This window comes from Chamaea fasciata, unplaced genomic scaffold, assembly GCF_029207755.1.
Source record: "Chamaea fasciata isolate MVZ Bird 193981 ecotype frontalis unplaced genomic scaffold, bChaFas1.0.hap1 SCAF_12, whole genome shotgun sequence".
NCBI lineage: Eukaryota > Metazoa > Chordata > Aves > Passeriformes > Sylviidae > Chamaea > Chamaea fasciata.
In genome coordinates, this window is record NW_027094097.1 from 18,153,574 (window position 1) to 18,167,281 (window position 13,708).

At 46.2% G+C, this 13,708-nt stretch overlaps 1 protein-coding gene across 1 annotated transcript in view; it reads right to left on the reverse strand.

Annotated features, from left to right (window-relative positions):
* Positions 1-2,018: 2,018 nt before the first annotated feature.
* PEPD (peptidase D) overlaps positions 2,019-13,708 on the reverse strand; it is a 140,706-nt gene continuing 129,016 nt past the window's right edge. Inside the window, exons 14-15 of the mRNA XM_066194888.1 lie at positions 10,699-10,890; positions 2,019-2,686 (exon numbers count right to left, since the gene is read on the reverse strand). Coding sequence (XP_066050985.1) covers positions 2,537-2,686; positions 10,699-10,890 — 342 coding nt within the window. The 3' untranslated portion in view covers positions 2,019-2,536. The remainder of the gene's footprint in view (positions 2,687-10,698; positions 10,891-13,708) is intronic.

Here is a 13,708-nt window from a genome sequence, read left to right on the forward strand (position 1 = left end):
AAAAAGAAAATTTGCCACAAGCTGTACTTTCACCCCATTAATACACTTTAAATTATTAAACACCACGTTTTAAAGTATTAAATATCACTTTGCCTTTTAAAAAAATGTTTATTCCCCCTCCCCTCCCCAAATTAGGAGAAAAAGGTCTTCTTCATTTTTTGCTCAAGTGGATAAAAACGATCATAATTACAGGACAAACTTCTGGAATGAAGGATGAACTTTCTATTCACCAAGTCGGTGGGCCTGATGATGAAGGAAAATGGGAGAGGGTGCCCCATCCCATCCCAGAATGCATCCCCGGGCTGGGCAGGCGGAGCCGGGGATGAGCGGCGCTCCCGGGCCCGCGGCGCGGCCGCACCCGGAGCAGAACCGGTTCTGCCTCCTGCACCGCCCGACCTGTTCTGCCGCCGAGCCCGGCTCCTGCCAGCCCCATCGCCGCAACTACACCGGGGTGACGGCTTGCTTGACACAGTTCCAAAGCTCTCCTTTCCAAATCTGTGCAGTGTTACTATAAAATAGTAACGGCTGCCGAAGCCAAGCAGCAGCAGGTTTCGGAGTGCCCAAAGCACTGAGCCATCCCCTGGGTGTGTTCAGAGCCTGCCACAGGAAAACACTTGGCTGGGGAGGGAACGGGGCCGAGGCCACCAGCACTGTTGTGCACTGAAAAAACCCGAGCTTTGGAGGCAGATGAGTTCAGAGCAATGCCAGTGTAGTGTCTGTGCTCTCATATCTGCAAGGCTATCAAAGCAAAGCCTGATGTCCTTGGGCAGGTGCTACGTTTCAGAAGTGGAAGACTCCAGTCGCCACAGCAGGAACTTCAATGCAGCAGCACATACAAGCTGATCTCACAGCTCTCTTCCTGAAAAAATCTGCTTCCCTTCAAGGTCAAGAATTTCGGCACTTGCCTCTTACAAACCAATGTCAAGAAACCGCTAAAAAATGTAAACAGACTTATTTATAATTGAGTGAAATGAATGAAGTCCTCTGGATTGTTTCACAATGTTTCTTTGGTGTCCCACATGAAGTTTCTTACACAGCAATGGATCACCAAGCCGTTGGGAATAAAGAGCAGGTTCTTGTCACACAGACCAACAGCTCTCCTAGAGCAACGTATCTGATGATTTTAGGGAAATTATTTCAGGCCTAAACCCAGTCCGAGGGGGGCACAAAGGCAGCAGCAGTGGTTTCTGACACCATCCAAGCCCACCTGAGACAGGGCACTTGCAGGAGCTCACGGCTGATCCCACGTGTCAGTGGCCTGGCAGCAGAACTGAGCTGCCCACACCAAGGTGCTGAGATATCAACTCAGCGGATCCCTTCAGCGGGAGAACCCTCACCTGGCAGGCAGGGGGACCCAGGAAGGTCCTGATGCTCTGCTGTGGCTTCAGCTGCCCCCAGCACAGCACAGGGATGTTCTGAACTGGCTTTGCAGTCAAACTGCAACAGAATCTGAAGATGGAACAGGAGTTTTGATGTGTGTGTAGAGTGAGAAAGATTATTTTCATGTAGTTACCAGCACCTAGAAGAAATGTATTTATTATCCTGCAAGCTGATGAATACCTACAGTAAAAAAAAAAAAGTTTCTCTCAGTAATTTAAATCTTCCATGAGTGGAAAGAATGGTCATTTTGTGATCAATATTAATATGTTTGTAAGGTATCCAAGTAAAATTTACATTATTACATTCTGAACTAACACTGAACAGTTAAAAATAACTCTGTCATCCTGCACAGCACATGCTGTTGAATGGCCACAAGCCCTGCAGCAAAGATATTCCCTTCTTTCAACTTCTAAGGATCATGAACACCATAGCAATTTATGTTTTTAAGGAACAAATAGATGAACAAATCTAATGAGCATGGGGCTGTGTGTGAAGGATCAGTACAGCCACTATCCAGAGCAGAAAACTCTGGCTAGCAAAGGGTCAACATTTACAGAGCACCTATTGGTAGCAGGGTCAGATAAAGAAGCAGGAACTGGAGCAGAAAAGCATAATGACCACGAAGTTGTGCACACAAATGATGCCAAGGTGAATTTTAATAAAAATTTGATTCTGCTTACTGCATGGATACAGATCCATAAGAAAAATATGTGTCAGTATGTCCACTGAGAACAACTGATTTTTATTTCTGTTTTTCACAGCACTTGTGATAAAGTTTAAAAAAAGACTTAAGAGTGTTACAATTGCTCATAGCTTTCAGATAATCCATTTGGTATTTTAGAGTATTTCAGAGTTAAATCATCAAACTTCAGATTTAATTGCAAGATACATCTGAGCTGAGATCTGACAGAAGTATAAGCCCCACTGATAAGGCAGCAGGGCAATTTGCTGTCACTTGGTCACATAAACTGCTGATTGCAAGCAGCAGTTGAGTTAACTGGGCCTTCTACCTCTGTTTTTAACACAGGAATTTTTCCAGCTAATAGCCTGCCTGCCTCTCTTGCTATTAAGAATTGGATGCATTTTATTTTGTATGCCGCAGCATTAAATCAGCATGCTGACTGATTAGTTGAGGCCATAGGTATCATCCTGAAGTTTACTGCTTTTGGCTGGAGAGGCTGTCAAATGATTTGGCACTGCTCTGGCCTTCTGCCATGAAAGCCTCTATTTCTTCCACAGTCCGTGGGACACAGGTGAGCAGCTCCATCCCGGTGGCTGTCACCACGATGTCGTCCTCGATCCGCACCTGCACAGGGAGCACACGGTTACCAGGGCATTCCAGGTGGGCATGAGAAGCAGAAGCTTCCTGAGAAGCACCTCAGGCAGCAACAGCAGCCAGGGCACAAGGTGCTGGTGCAGCCCGGGCGGAGATCACACCGCGAGCACGGAGTTGCTGTCAGCACCTTGGCACGGGGCTCTGTAGGCTCCAGTTCCCCTTGGGCCGCTGGCCCTGCCACCCTCCTGGGCTCACACAAGCTTTGTGGTGACCCCTGGTGTGTGGTGGCCCCTCAGGTGCCCCTGCTGCAGCCTGAGCAGGGTGCTGCAACAGTGAGCTGATGCTACGTCATTCTGTGGGGCCCGTGAATCCCACCCCCCCGAGAGCAGGAGCAGTACAAAGAACGTTCTTCCCTGGATTTGCCTCCAGCCTTCTCAGCACATGGCTTGCCAGGGACATTGCCTCTTGATGCCCACAGTGTCTGCTCTCAAAGCTGTCCTGCTGCTGAGCTGCAACTCAGGTAGCTTCTCTTCACACCTAAAACTTCTCTCTAAACACAATAAACTTTCAAAGTGAAACTTGGAACATGAAATAGCTTGTAGCTGATATGCCAAACATCGAATTTTCAGCCGATGAGAAAGTCCTAAGCAGGTCAGACATTTAAAATACAACCACTAAATTTCAAATCACGGAAGGAAAAAGCAGATCCTCTCAGTTTTTCAACTCTTGCTGTTAAAATGAAAAGTGTGCTCCATTTCTGTTTGTCTCTAATCTCTTCTTACCAGTTAATGTGCCTACACAGTCATTCCCGTTATCTTATCAGAAAAATGTTGCTAAATTGCTAAGCTGCAATAAAAGCAATTTTAGTAAGGTGCAAATCCAAAAGAACACAAACCCTGGGTACTCCCACCTTACAATTGCTTTAATTGTTTCTGACCTCTTGACATTTTCAACTAAAAATAAAGCTGGTTAACATTTGTACTTCTGATTGCAAAATAATCCATTTGTTCAAACAAAATGAGTCATCCAGTCCTTATTAAACTGTTTAATGATGTCTTTGCCAGATTATTTCTTTTACTTGGTACCAAGTTAAGTGTATTATAAAGCAGAATTAAATAAACAAACTCCATTGAGTTTACACATGTGTTTTGGACAGCTGTAAATTTGAAAGCTGCGAGGTTCTGTATGCTCAGTGTGCCTGAAAGGCTGGTGCCTTGCTGCAGAAGAGATCAGCCACACATGCAATGACTCTGCACTTGAACACATCTCACCAGGATGAGCTTTTTGATTCCCTGCTTCAAATTTGACTGCTGAGCAAAACATAACCCAAGGATTCAGCAGAAGGGTCCCACTGCATCCAAAGGCAAATCCTGCTATGTGCCTGTCCTGCTGGGTCCTGGGCCTGGGCACAGCCTGCCTGGGTGGACCAGTCCTTGCCAAAACCCTGATGGTACCAGGCCAACCCTGCAGGAGTGCCAGAACCCAGGGACAGACCTGGTAAGATGGTAAAAGCCAAAGCATCGCATTGGCAAAGCCCAGCCAGTGTAAATGGAGCTGGACACAGCGATGATGTGGAAAGTAAAAAGGTCACTGCAAAAGTAAGTCTGAGAGCAGAGGAAAGGCCAGCCAAGGCTAGAACTGACTCTGCCTACAGAGAGACTTCTCCCAAGCACTGTCAGCTTCACAAACCTCCCCCTGCTTGAGCTGAAATTCCCCAGCTACAGAGACGTATCAGCCACAATTCATCCTCTTAACCAGTAACATTAGCAAAAAAAGCAAGAAAAATGGTTTGTGTTTTCTAGTTCAGTGTTTCATGCCTTCACCAATACCTCTGCACTCTTTGGGAGGATGGACTGACTTTAAAAGCAGAGCAGATGAAAGCTAGACTATAGTGGGGAAGAACAAGTGGGGCAACGTGTCTGTCCATGCTGTTCTCTGCCTAGGCCATAAGAGAAAATCAGGGTGGGGAAGGAGCTGGGAAATAATTAAGAGTGATGAAAGGACCAGGGAAAGGAAGGTGTGGTGAGGTGAGACAGGATTGACAAAAAAATGGACAAAGAAAGCTGGGACTGGCTAAGGAGTCCGGGTAGGGAGATCCTGGTGGAGGTGAGAAGTGAAACATCCTGAATGAGGAGAGCACACGGGCCGGAGCTGCCAAAGGCAGGGAACTGAGAGTGACCGAGTGGGGGAGGATGAGTGCCATGCTCAGAGGCTCCTTCTACAGGAGGAGCATTGTTAGGAGATCACACAGCTGTGATCTGCTGTGAAAAGTGGGAGAGCCAGTGCTGTCACATCAGCCTGCTCAGCACCAGCACCTCCAAATGGTCTTTGGGATGTGGATGGATGTGGGTGGGGGCACACAGAACCACTGGTTCCGTGAGACCATCCACCACTCCCTAGGAACATGCCACTTCTTTCCACAGAACCCAACCCTTCCTCTGCTGGATGAATCTCACTTGAAATGGATGCTTGCCACAAGAGAGAATTTCCCATTTTCAGTGCCTAGTTTTTCCTTTGCCTAAAAGCAACATGAGTGCAGAGGAACAGGCTCTCAAGGGGAAGGAAATGGTTTCATTTGCTCTTTTCCTTCACACCCTCCACGCTTCACCCTGAGTCAGCAGCAGCAAGAAGCAGCTTCAGAAGACCTGCAAAACCTTCCCCACAGGAGATCCTGTCATTTGGTCTTGTCTTCTGTCCAAATGGACAAAAGATGCTGGATCTGCCTGGCAAGGCTCACTGGCTTGGGACTGCCTTTCCCAGAGGGGGACAGTGGTTATGAAACTCCTCTCAGAGCTGTCCCTGTTTGCAGGCTTTTTGTTCATTAGTACTGCTTGTTTCAGGGCCACAGAGTGGTTGGGAGTTGAGCACTGAAGTGTGAGGCTCACTGCACCCCCAGCTTTCAGGGTGCTCTGCAAAAACCTAGGGGCGGCTTTACTTTTTGGGTGTGAAATGGCAGACTTCAAAAACCAATTCCTGTCAAGATGCAGTGGCCAGGAATGCCAGGGCTGCTCCAAAAATGCCTTTTCCTTATCAAGGGCAGTGGCATGATCTGCCCAGATAGACCTGATTGCACAAGTGCCTGACACCAGCACCAGGCCACCATGTGGCTCCACTCAACGGTCCCAAGCCTGGCCCAAAGCAGGGCTGTGGGGGCACAGCCAAGGACAGCACAGGAGTTAAACACCAGGGCTGCTGTCAGCTCTGTGCAGCCTCGCACTTTGTCCTCACTTACTAATTCAGTCATGCTCCCCAGAGCCTCCTGTGCTACCTTCCAAGGGAAACGGGGTTGAAGCACTTACTAATTTCTTTTGGATGATAATATATATACAAGGCTTTTGACAATCCACAAACTGTTTTGGCCAATTCAATAATCCAGATTTGCATGACAGATCCCAGATGTCAAAAAAGGCAACTGGTGAAATGTCCTCTTTTTTTAAAAAAAAAAATCTATTGATCATTTATTTAATTATGGCTGCGGAAAGCAGCCACACTACCTCTGCAAGACCTCAGAGAGGGACACTTGCCTGGCAATGGTGACAGGACGTGGCCACACATGGGACCATCCAAGGCAGAGGAGCACACGTGGGGCTGGAGGACCCTGGGTCCGTTCCTACAGCTGGTGTCCTACAGAGGCAGCTGTGTGTAGCCAAGGGAACTAATTTCAACTCAGCCATCGACTCACCAGGAATCTTTAACAGGACAAACTTACCACGAGCAGAGTTTGACTTCTGTATCTCAGAGGGACTGGATAGGAAGCAGAGCTGCTCCATCAAACCCGGGGTGCAGGGCTGGGGAAGGCACTTCCCTGTTGTTACACACAGTGCCTATGCCAAGGTGTTTTCTGCAGAGGCCTGCAGGCTCTGTGCTCAGTAAATCTCATCCCAGGCTGTAGCCTTCCTGGCACAAGCAGGTTTCATTCACAACCGAGTCCTCATGTCAAGAGAATCTTTATTTTAAATGTCCACATTTAAATGTTCACATTTTTATAGAGGAGGATCAATATTAGTAGGGTGAGGCCATGTACTTTATTACATTAACTGACACAGATGGAAAAAAAAGCCTCAGCTGCCCAGTCCCCGCATCCAGGCTCAAAAAGAAGCATTAAACTACAAGCTAAATACAGGTTAGAAACAGCTGGTCTTACTTTAACCTAATTATGTTAATTAGACATGGGTTAAAGAAGGTTTATAAGCAACTAGCAGTAAGTTTTTGGGTTGCCTTCACCTATCACTTCCCTTAGAAGAGCTTTCAAAGGAAGTTAACTATGTACATTGTGACAACTGCTTTCCTATGAAAACTTTCGAAGGAATGCTGTGTAGCAGTATTACTGTGATACAATAAGCAATGCTAAAAAGTAGATGAGCATAATGTTTACTGCCTGGTAAACAATTTCATTTCACAATACAAATTCACCATAAACTCAGAAACACAGCCTAATCTTCTGAAAAATAAAAATCAAGACAGAGACAACTATATGGCTCTCTAAACCAAAGGCAGAAGCAGTTAAATATCTTGCTCTTATTTGGTTTAGCATTTATTCTGAGTAAGGGAAGTACTATTGTTTTGAAAAAATTATAACACTAGCGGATCTTCAAGTTCCTGAGCTTTGTAAATCTGTTGAATTTTTAAATGAGAAAAATCTGTAAACAAAAGAAAGTAATGCATTTAACACCCATCTGTCTTTCAGCATTTTCTCTAAGTTGCATAGTTTTCAGATATTAAGTCTAGTGCTAGTTCTACAAATCCTAGGGAAAAATAAAGCCTGAACAGAAACTGAATGTTTAAGGCCAAAGAAAAAAACCCCAAATCTGAATGGCTTTACTGTGTCTTTGAGAAAACATCATATGAACTGCATGAATCAGTAATCAGCTTATGAAGAATGGAAATGTCAAACCCTGAAGGGCAGCATTTGGAGTCAGCCTTTCCCCTTCCCCGAGGATTCAGCTGCTTTTCCTGAGCAATACACACAACTGTATGCACATCCCTCTATTTGCACATCTGTGTTTATTCAGGAGCCTGTGGGGCAGAGTCCAGGCAGAGCAAAGGTGCCCCGGGCCAGGCACGGTGCCAGCGTCCAGCAGCAGCAGCAGCAGCCCTTGTCCCACAGGATTTATGACCTCGGCAAACTGGACCTTGCTTTTGCAGATGGAGAACTGCAGTACATGTGACTGAAATGTCCCAAAACTGGCCCAGGAAGTTTGTGAAGGACTGAACTCAACCAGCTGACAAGTAAAGAGTGTAGGGCTTCAGATAGGGCAACATCCCCTGAGCACTGCTTGCTTCCCTCCACAGGGAGCTGCACTTGACCCAGTAGGGGTAAAAAGCCCTGGTGAGGAGTCCCTGAGCAGCAGAGACAGCCACAAAGGCTGTGCCTGTGCCTGAGGTGTGCAGGGCTGCCCATGGACCTGCCCCAGCAGTGCAGCCACAGAAACCTCACACCAACTCTTCCTCTCTGCTCCTGCAGCTCCTGCAGCCTCTCCACGGCTACTCCAGGCAGCACAAACTACAAAAAATGCCTACGGTCTTGTCCTTTCTGGCACACTACAAGAGCTTTGCTTCTCAATGCAGAGACTTGTCATAGTCAAGAAGATTATCCAAAGCCCAAAAAAGACATGAATTCAAGGTGAATTTATTGAAAATCCACAAATTCCCTGTGTGGACTGAGTTAGAATTACAGTGCTGTTACTTCAGTGGATGTTCATTTTGAAGTGAATTACACTAAACCAAATTAAGAATATTTTAATTAGTGCTGAGCTCTGCAGAGAGAAATGGACAAATTATTTCCTTTTGCAGAATGTGTTTTACTTTTACACTTAAAGGAAGACTGGACTGGCTGTAGTGAATTCTTCAGCTAGAACTGACACCAATACTAGCCCCTGTATTATTAGTATTTGTCAGTAAAAACACTGGGCTTTACAAGACCTTTTTAAATCCCATACTAGCCCCTGTACTATCAGTATTTGTCAGTGAAAACACTGGGCTTTATAAGACCTTTTTTAATCCCATAGAAAGGAAGTTCTCTGGCATGCTTTTGTGAGAAATGCTCAGTCATTCTGGATAAACTAGAATGAAACATCTTGTTCATAACTAAGCACTCAGCACAAATTGCCTCTTCTATTTATGCAAAATCAATTCAGAATGGTAAAGATGGAAAAACTTATTTTGATTGCACTATAATTCAGCTTTTGAGAAGAATTCAGAAATATTCAGATGTATTCCAGTCTCAGATTTTATTTTCATTCTTCTCCTGGACAAAATCAAGTGACAACATCTGGCTCAGGGTATGTGTGTATTATTATTTTTTCTCTCTGAGTAAAATGTATTGTTCACAGGGGGATCAGAGATTAGATTTTTGCTCAATCCCTTTTGGGCTGCCCCTTCTTTTAGCAAAGTTTGTTGGCTAGCTCTCCTGACAAGTCATCATTACAGGAAGCTAAGCAAAAATGAGGGAACAAAGTTTGCTTGAAATCTCTGGAACAAAAGTGCCTGATCCAGTAACTTACTACCAGGCTGGAGATGCCATGCTGTCACTCCTGTTCTGTGCACCCACAGGCAGCAGGTGAGCCACAGGCACACCTCAGGCTGCAGAAATGGAGTGGGCATTCGCAGCCATTTGGGAAAAACGTGGGCTTTGCTGAGCAAGTTCAGGGAAAGCTCACCAGGAATCAATTCAATTGCCGAAAAATTCCCATGAAGGGTTTACATGGAAAACTAAGACAGTTAAACCTCTTTCCATTGCAGTGTCAAGCTGCATAAGCACAGCGCAGTGTTCTTCTAAAATACAGAATGTGCTCACAGTTAGGAAATGCAGAATTAGCTGCCTTTTGTTCACCAGTACCTCAGTTTGTCTGGCGGGCAAATCTTGATAAGGAAACGACACAGAGACAGATAATGTCCCAGACCTCAGCACTGAATTAAATACCAGCTAGGGTAAAGTCCTGTGTCTCTTAATAAGGCTGCACCCACATCATGGGTGGCTGCCCTTGAGCCTGGTTGGCTCACATGACTGGGGATAACACACACAACTTTTCTGTCAGGGCTGGTGGTTCCAAGGCAGCTCAGACCAAAGTGCTACAGTAATCACCCTCTCAAGGCTGGGGTACAGTGATAAATCAGTCAATGGCAGCAGCAAACAATTCCTAATGAGTGACTTTTCATACCAGAAAATCACCGCCCCTGCCAGCGATTGCGACTCAGCAGCAGAGCCAGGGGAGGATGGGGCATGGTAGCTGCCTGCTCTATCTCCTCTGTGCAGGAATACAGAAACTTGCAGAACAATGAGGCGCCCTTCAAATGCTTGCCCTGCTGAAATAAAAACCCACTGGAAGCACTGCAACTGCTGAATGCTCTGTGAGGGAGGTGGCTTTGGATGGGAAACGTGCCCTGGACTGTGTGTACAAACGAGGCCCCTCTACTTGCCCAGAGGCTGCTGCAGGGCGAAGATTGCCCAGATCACCTCTGCCTCCCCTGGCCAGTCCTCCTGTGCACACTGCTGCCTGAGCCTGTCACACTGAGCATCAGCTGTTCTGGGAAGCAGGGAAGGCTCCCCCAAGGCACAGGTTTCATGCCATTCTGTCAATAATCCTGTAAGAAGCAAGTACTGCTGTTTTCATCTACTGCCTCCCCAGCTTAAACAGCATCAGGCTCTTCTGCCCTGGCAGGAAGCACTGGACTGTGCTGCTGTCAAGGAAGCCAACTCTGGACTACAGAACTCAGTCTCATATTTCATAACATACATGTTTCACACATTAGACAAAACACCTACCTGGCAACTACTGTATGGTGCTGGCAGAAGATATTTCAGTCAATGGGAAAATACGGGTCTATCATTAATCACTAGTACAAAACCACATTAAAAAAATTAGAATAAACCCCCCCAGTTTGTCTGCAGAGTCAAACAGTCCAAGTGACTCAAGGTGCTGCTGCAGGAACAGCCCCGTGTGGAACACGTTACGACTCCCGAAAGACTTCTCCTCAGATACACAGCCAGGGCAAAGGAAGAGAAAAGCGATCAATAACAACATCAGTGAGGAAGGACTCACCCCGCCGAATCCTCTGAAGCGCTGCAGGACGCTGGTGTTGATGAAGCAGGCCTGAGCAGGGTCCTGCAGGGCCTGCTGCAGCAGGGGCTCGATGAAGTAGATGCCCGGCTCGACGGTGAGCACCATGCCCGGCTGCAGGCGGCGCGCCGTGCGCAGGCTGCGCAGCCCCGGCTCCTCCACGCGCTCCACGCCCTGCACGACACACAGCCTGCTCACACAGCAGCACGTGCGGCACCTCGCAGCAAGCCCTCCCATGCTGACTGCTCCATTAGACACACAAAACATACAAAATTATCATAAAGGACTGAAACTTAGCTATGCAATTACCTCCCTCCCATCAGTCTTCACTTAGTTTTCATGCAAGGTGATGACCAGTTTTCAACTCAACGCCCCAACTGGTTTTAGCACCACAGAAGTCATGGCTTTGGATATGCTTGGTACTGGTACACTCTGCCTTGGGAGAAATACTGCGCTACAAGCAAAAATAATTACTTGCCCTATTCCTCACTCAAGCCTCCCTTGCAAAGTATGGTATTGTAAGTGACATGCAAATCTTGAAATGCCCCTGCCACGTCATGGCTGAAACAGCTGAACTATGCAGCAGAGGACAATTTCTCTAAGGATATGCAAATACTTATTCTCACCAAATGTTATTAAAATTACACATTTATGATCTTGATTCAGGAGCAATGAGTCTACACATGACCTCATAAAAGCAGCCCATTTAAACTGAACTTTTGTCAGATTCAGACTTTCAGGCAACATGGTGCTGATGGGTATTATTAAAAGTTAAGTCAAAACAAGTCCGAACTAGCAAAACATTCTCTTCTTCCCAAAAGCTGGTAAAATAAAATGATATATGAGGACGTGCTTAGCCAAGGAATTAGAAACACTGCAAAGACTAGTTTCAGATATTAACTTGTTTTCCCCCAAATGTGCCAGGTCTTGCAATATCAGAATAAATATATCTCGGTCCCATTAGCTTTTTGAAAATTCTTTGTAACTGTAGCAAAATTTCCCCAACAAATTATCATAATGACCCATGAAGAGCTCACAGGTCCACCAGCTTGCAGTCATGCACACACACTCTGCTCATGAAACCTCTTCCGCTTCAGCCAGCGAGTCTGAGGTTAACACATCTGCAAGACCACGGCATCATTTATCTGGTGTCCACTTGGCTTTCCTGAATCTCGCTTCTGGCCAAAGCCACGGTACTTTCCCTTGCCAGCACAAGGGGAAACTGGTGTCAGCATCGCTATCAGCATGACTGGCATCACAAGGATGAAAGTTCCCCTTTCTCCCAGACAAACCCTGCCCAGCACCACCCTCGGTGCTGGGGCACCATGTCCAGGCGCAGCCGAGCCCCCGTGTTCCTGCCAGGCCAGGGCAGGGGGATGGAGGGAGGCTGGAGCACACCCTGCACATTTCCCATGTTTTCATCTTACTGAATCATTCCCTCTTCAGAGTGGACACAGCCCTGCAGTATTGTTTGCTCTTGAGCTCCACTTTCAGTTCAGGGAAAGCCCATTTTACAGAAATACTGCTTTGCAGCAGCCCCTCCGCAGTGTTTGCTTTATTCTCACTGGTCACCCAAGCAATGCTGGGGCTGCCCTTGTTCCCTTTGCAGAGCTTATTCTCTTCCAAGGTACAGCATCTTACAGTAGCCAGGATTTCTAGAGCTAAGCCTGGACATTTGGACGTAGCTTTGCCCATTTTGACTGTGTATCCAGTATGTTTCATGTTGTATGTTTGATTTGGACTTTGCAGAGCACTATATATTACACCAAAATAAGAAAACATGGTTTTGTTTTACTGAGCCTAGGAAACAAGAATACCGTGATATTAAGCAAGGCATTTCGAATTTGTATTCTTATCAAAACTCAAAGAAAATCAATATATTTCTAAACTTGAAACAATAACTGCACTGAAATGGAGCCATTTTTTCTCTGATACTGCCCCTTGGGGTTTGGCATTTCACACATTCATTGTAATGTGTAAAGGAAATGAGGGCATCCAATCTTGTGGATTAATCTCTCCATGAGCTGTAAACAATTAGATTAGTGTCTGGACCTTTTGGTGCCTCGCCAAGTATCTATCGGCTACTTCACAACAAACAACCCATATTTGGCTTTTAACTACACTTCTCAATTCTACTTGTAAATGCCTTTTCCAAGGCAGTCAATCCAAGACAGATGCTAGAAAGACAAATGCAGAGCGAGGAAAACAATCGCAAACATCCTCTGAAGGCAGCGCTGGCACAGCATGCATATTTTTTTGCCTTTACTTAAAATAAATGGTGTTTAACATCTAGGTGTGACAATAAAGCCTCAGCAGCCCCCTTTATTTACCTCTGTACAGCTGCTAAAGCAATGGTAGGCATTTTGTCTAGACTGCTTGCAGTCTGATCTTGCTTTTGGTTCTTCCTTCAAGAAGCTAACTGCAACTCAGGAACAAGACCCAAGATACACATTTGGATACGTCTCTCAGCAATGCAGGGAGACTCCCCGAGGCACCTGAATATTGCTGCTCACCCAAAAGTAAAATTTTAACTTCTCTGGAAGGAATTTGCAAAGTCTTTTTGCTGTTCTCCCCATCCCATTTGTCCTGGGTTGTGCTGGCTCTAGGTTTCATCTCCAGGTCTTTGGATTGTGCAGGCAGCGATGCAGTTATATCCCTGCCACGAAGGCACCTCCAGTGGGTTTCAAAGAAAGGGTAACACTGCTCAGCTTTTCAAAGCTGGACAGCACTGGGTGGGCTTGTCCCTTTTAACAGAGACTAGCAGGCTGTTCACCAGGAGACAGATGTGTGAAATGGCTGAAGAGAGACAGGTTCTGGCTATGGCTTGTATGCGGCCACTCACACTCTGAGCAGATGACAGCCCAAATCCAATTTGCTGCGAGGCTGAAGGACAAAATGAGCTGGCACAGGAAATAAGCAGAGAGGGGCCAGTGACCAAGCTGGGTAGATGACAAAATGCCTTCTTTTGAGAACAGTGCTGGATTAAAACACA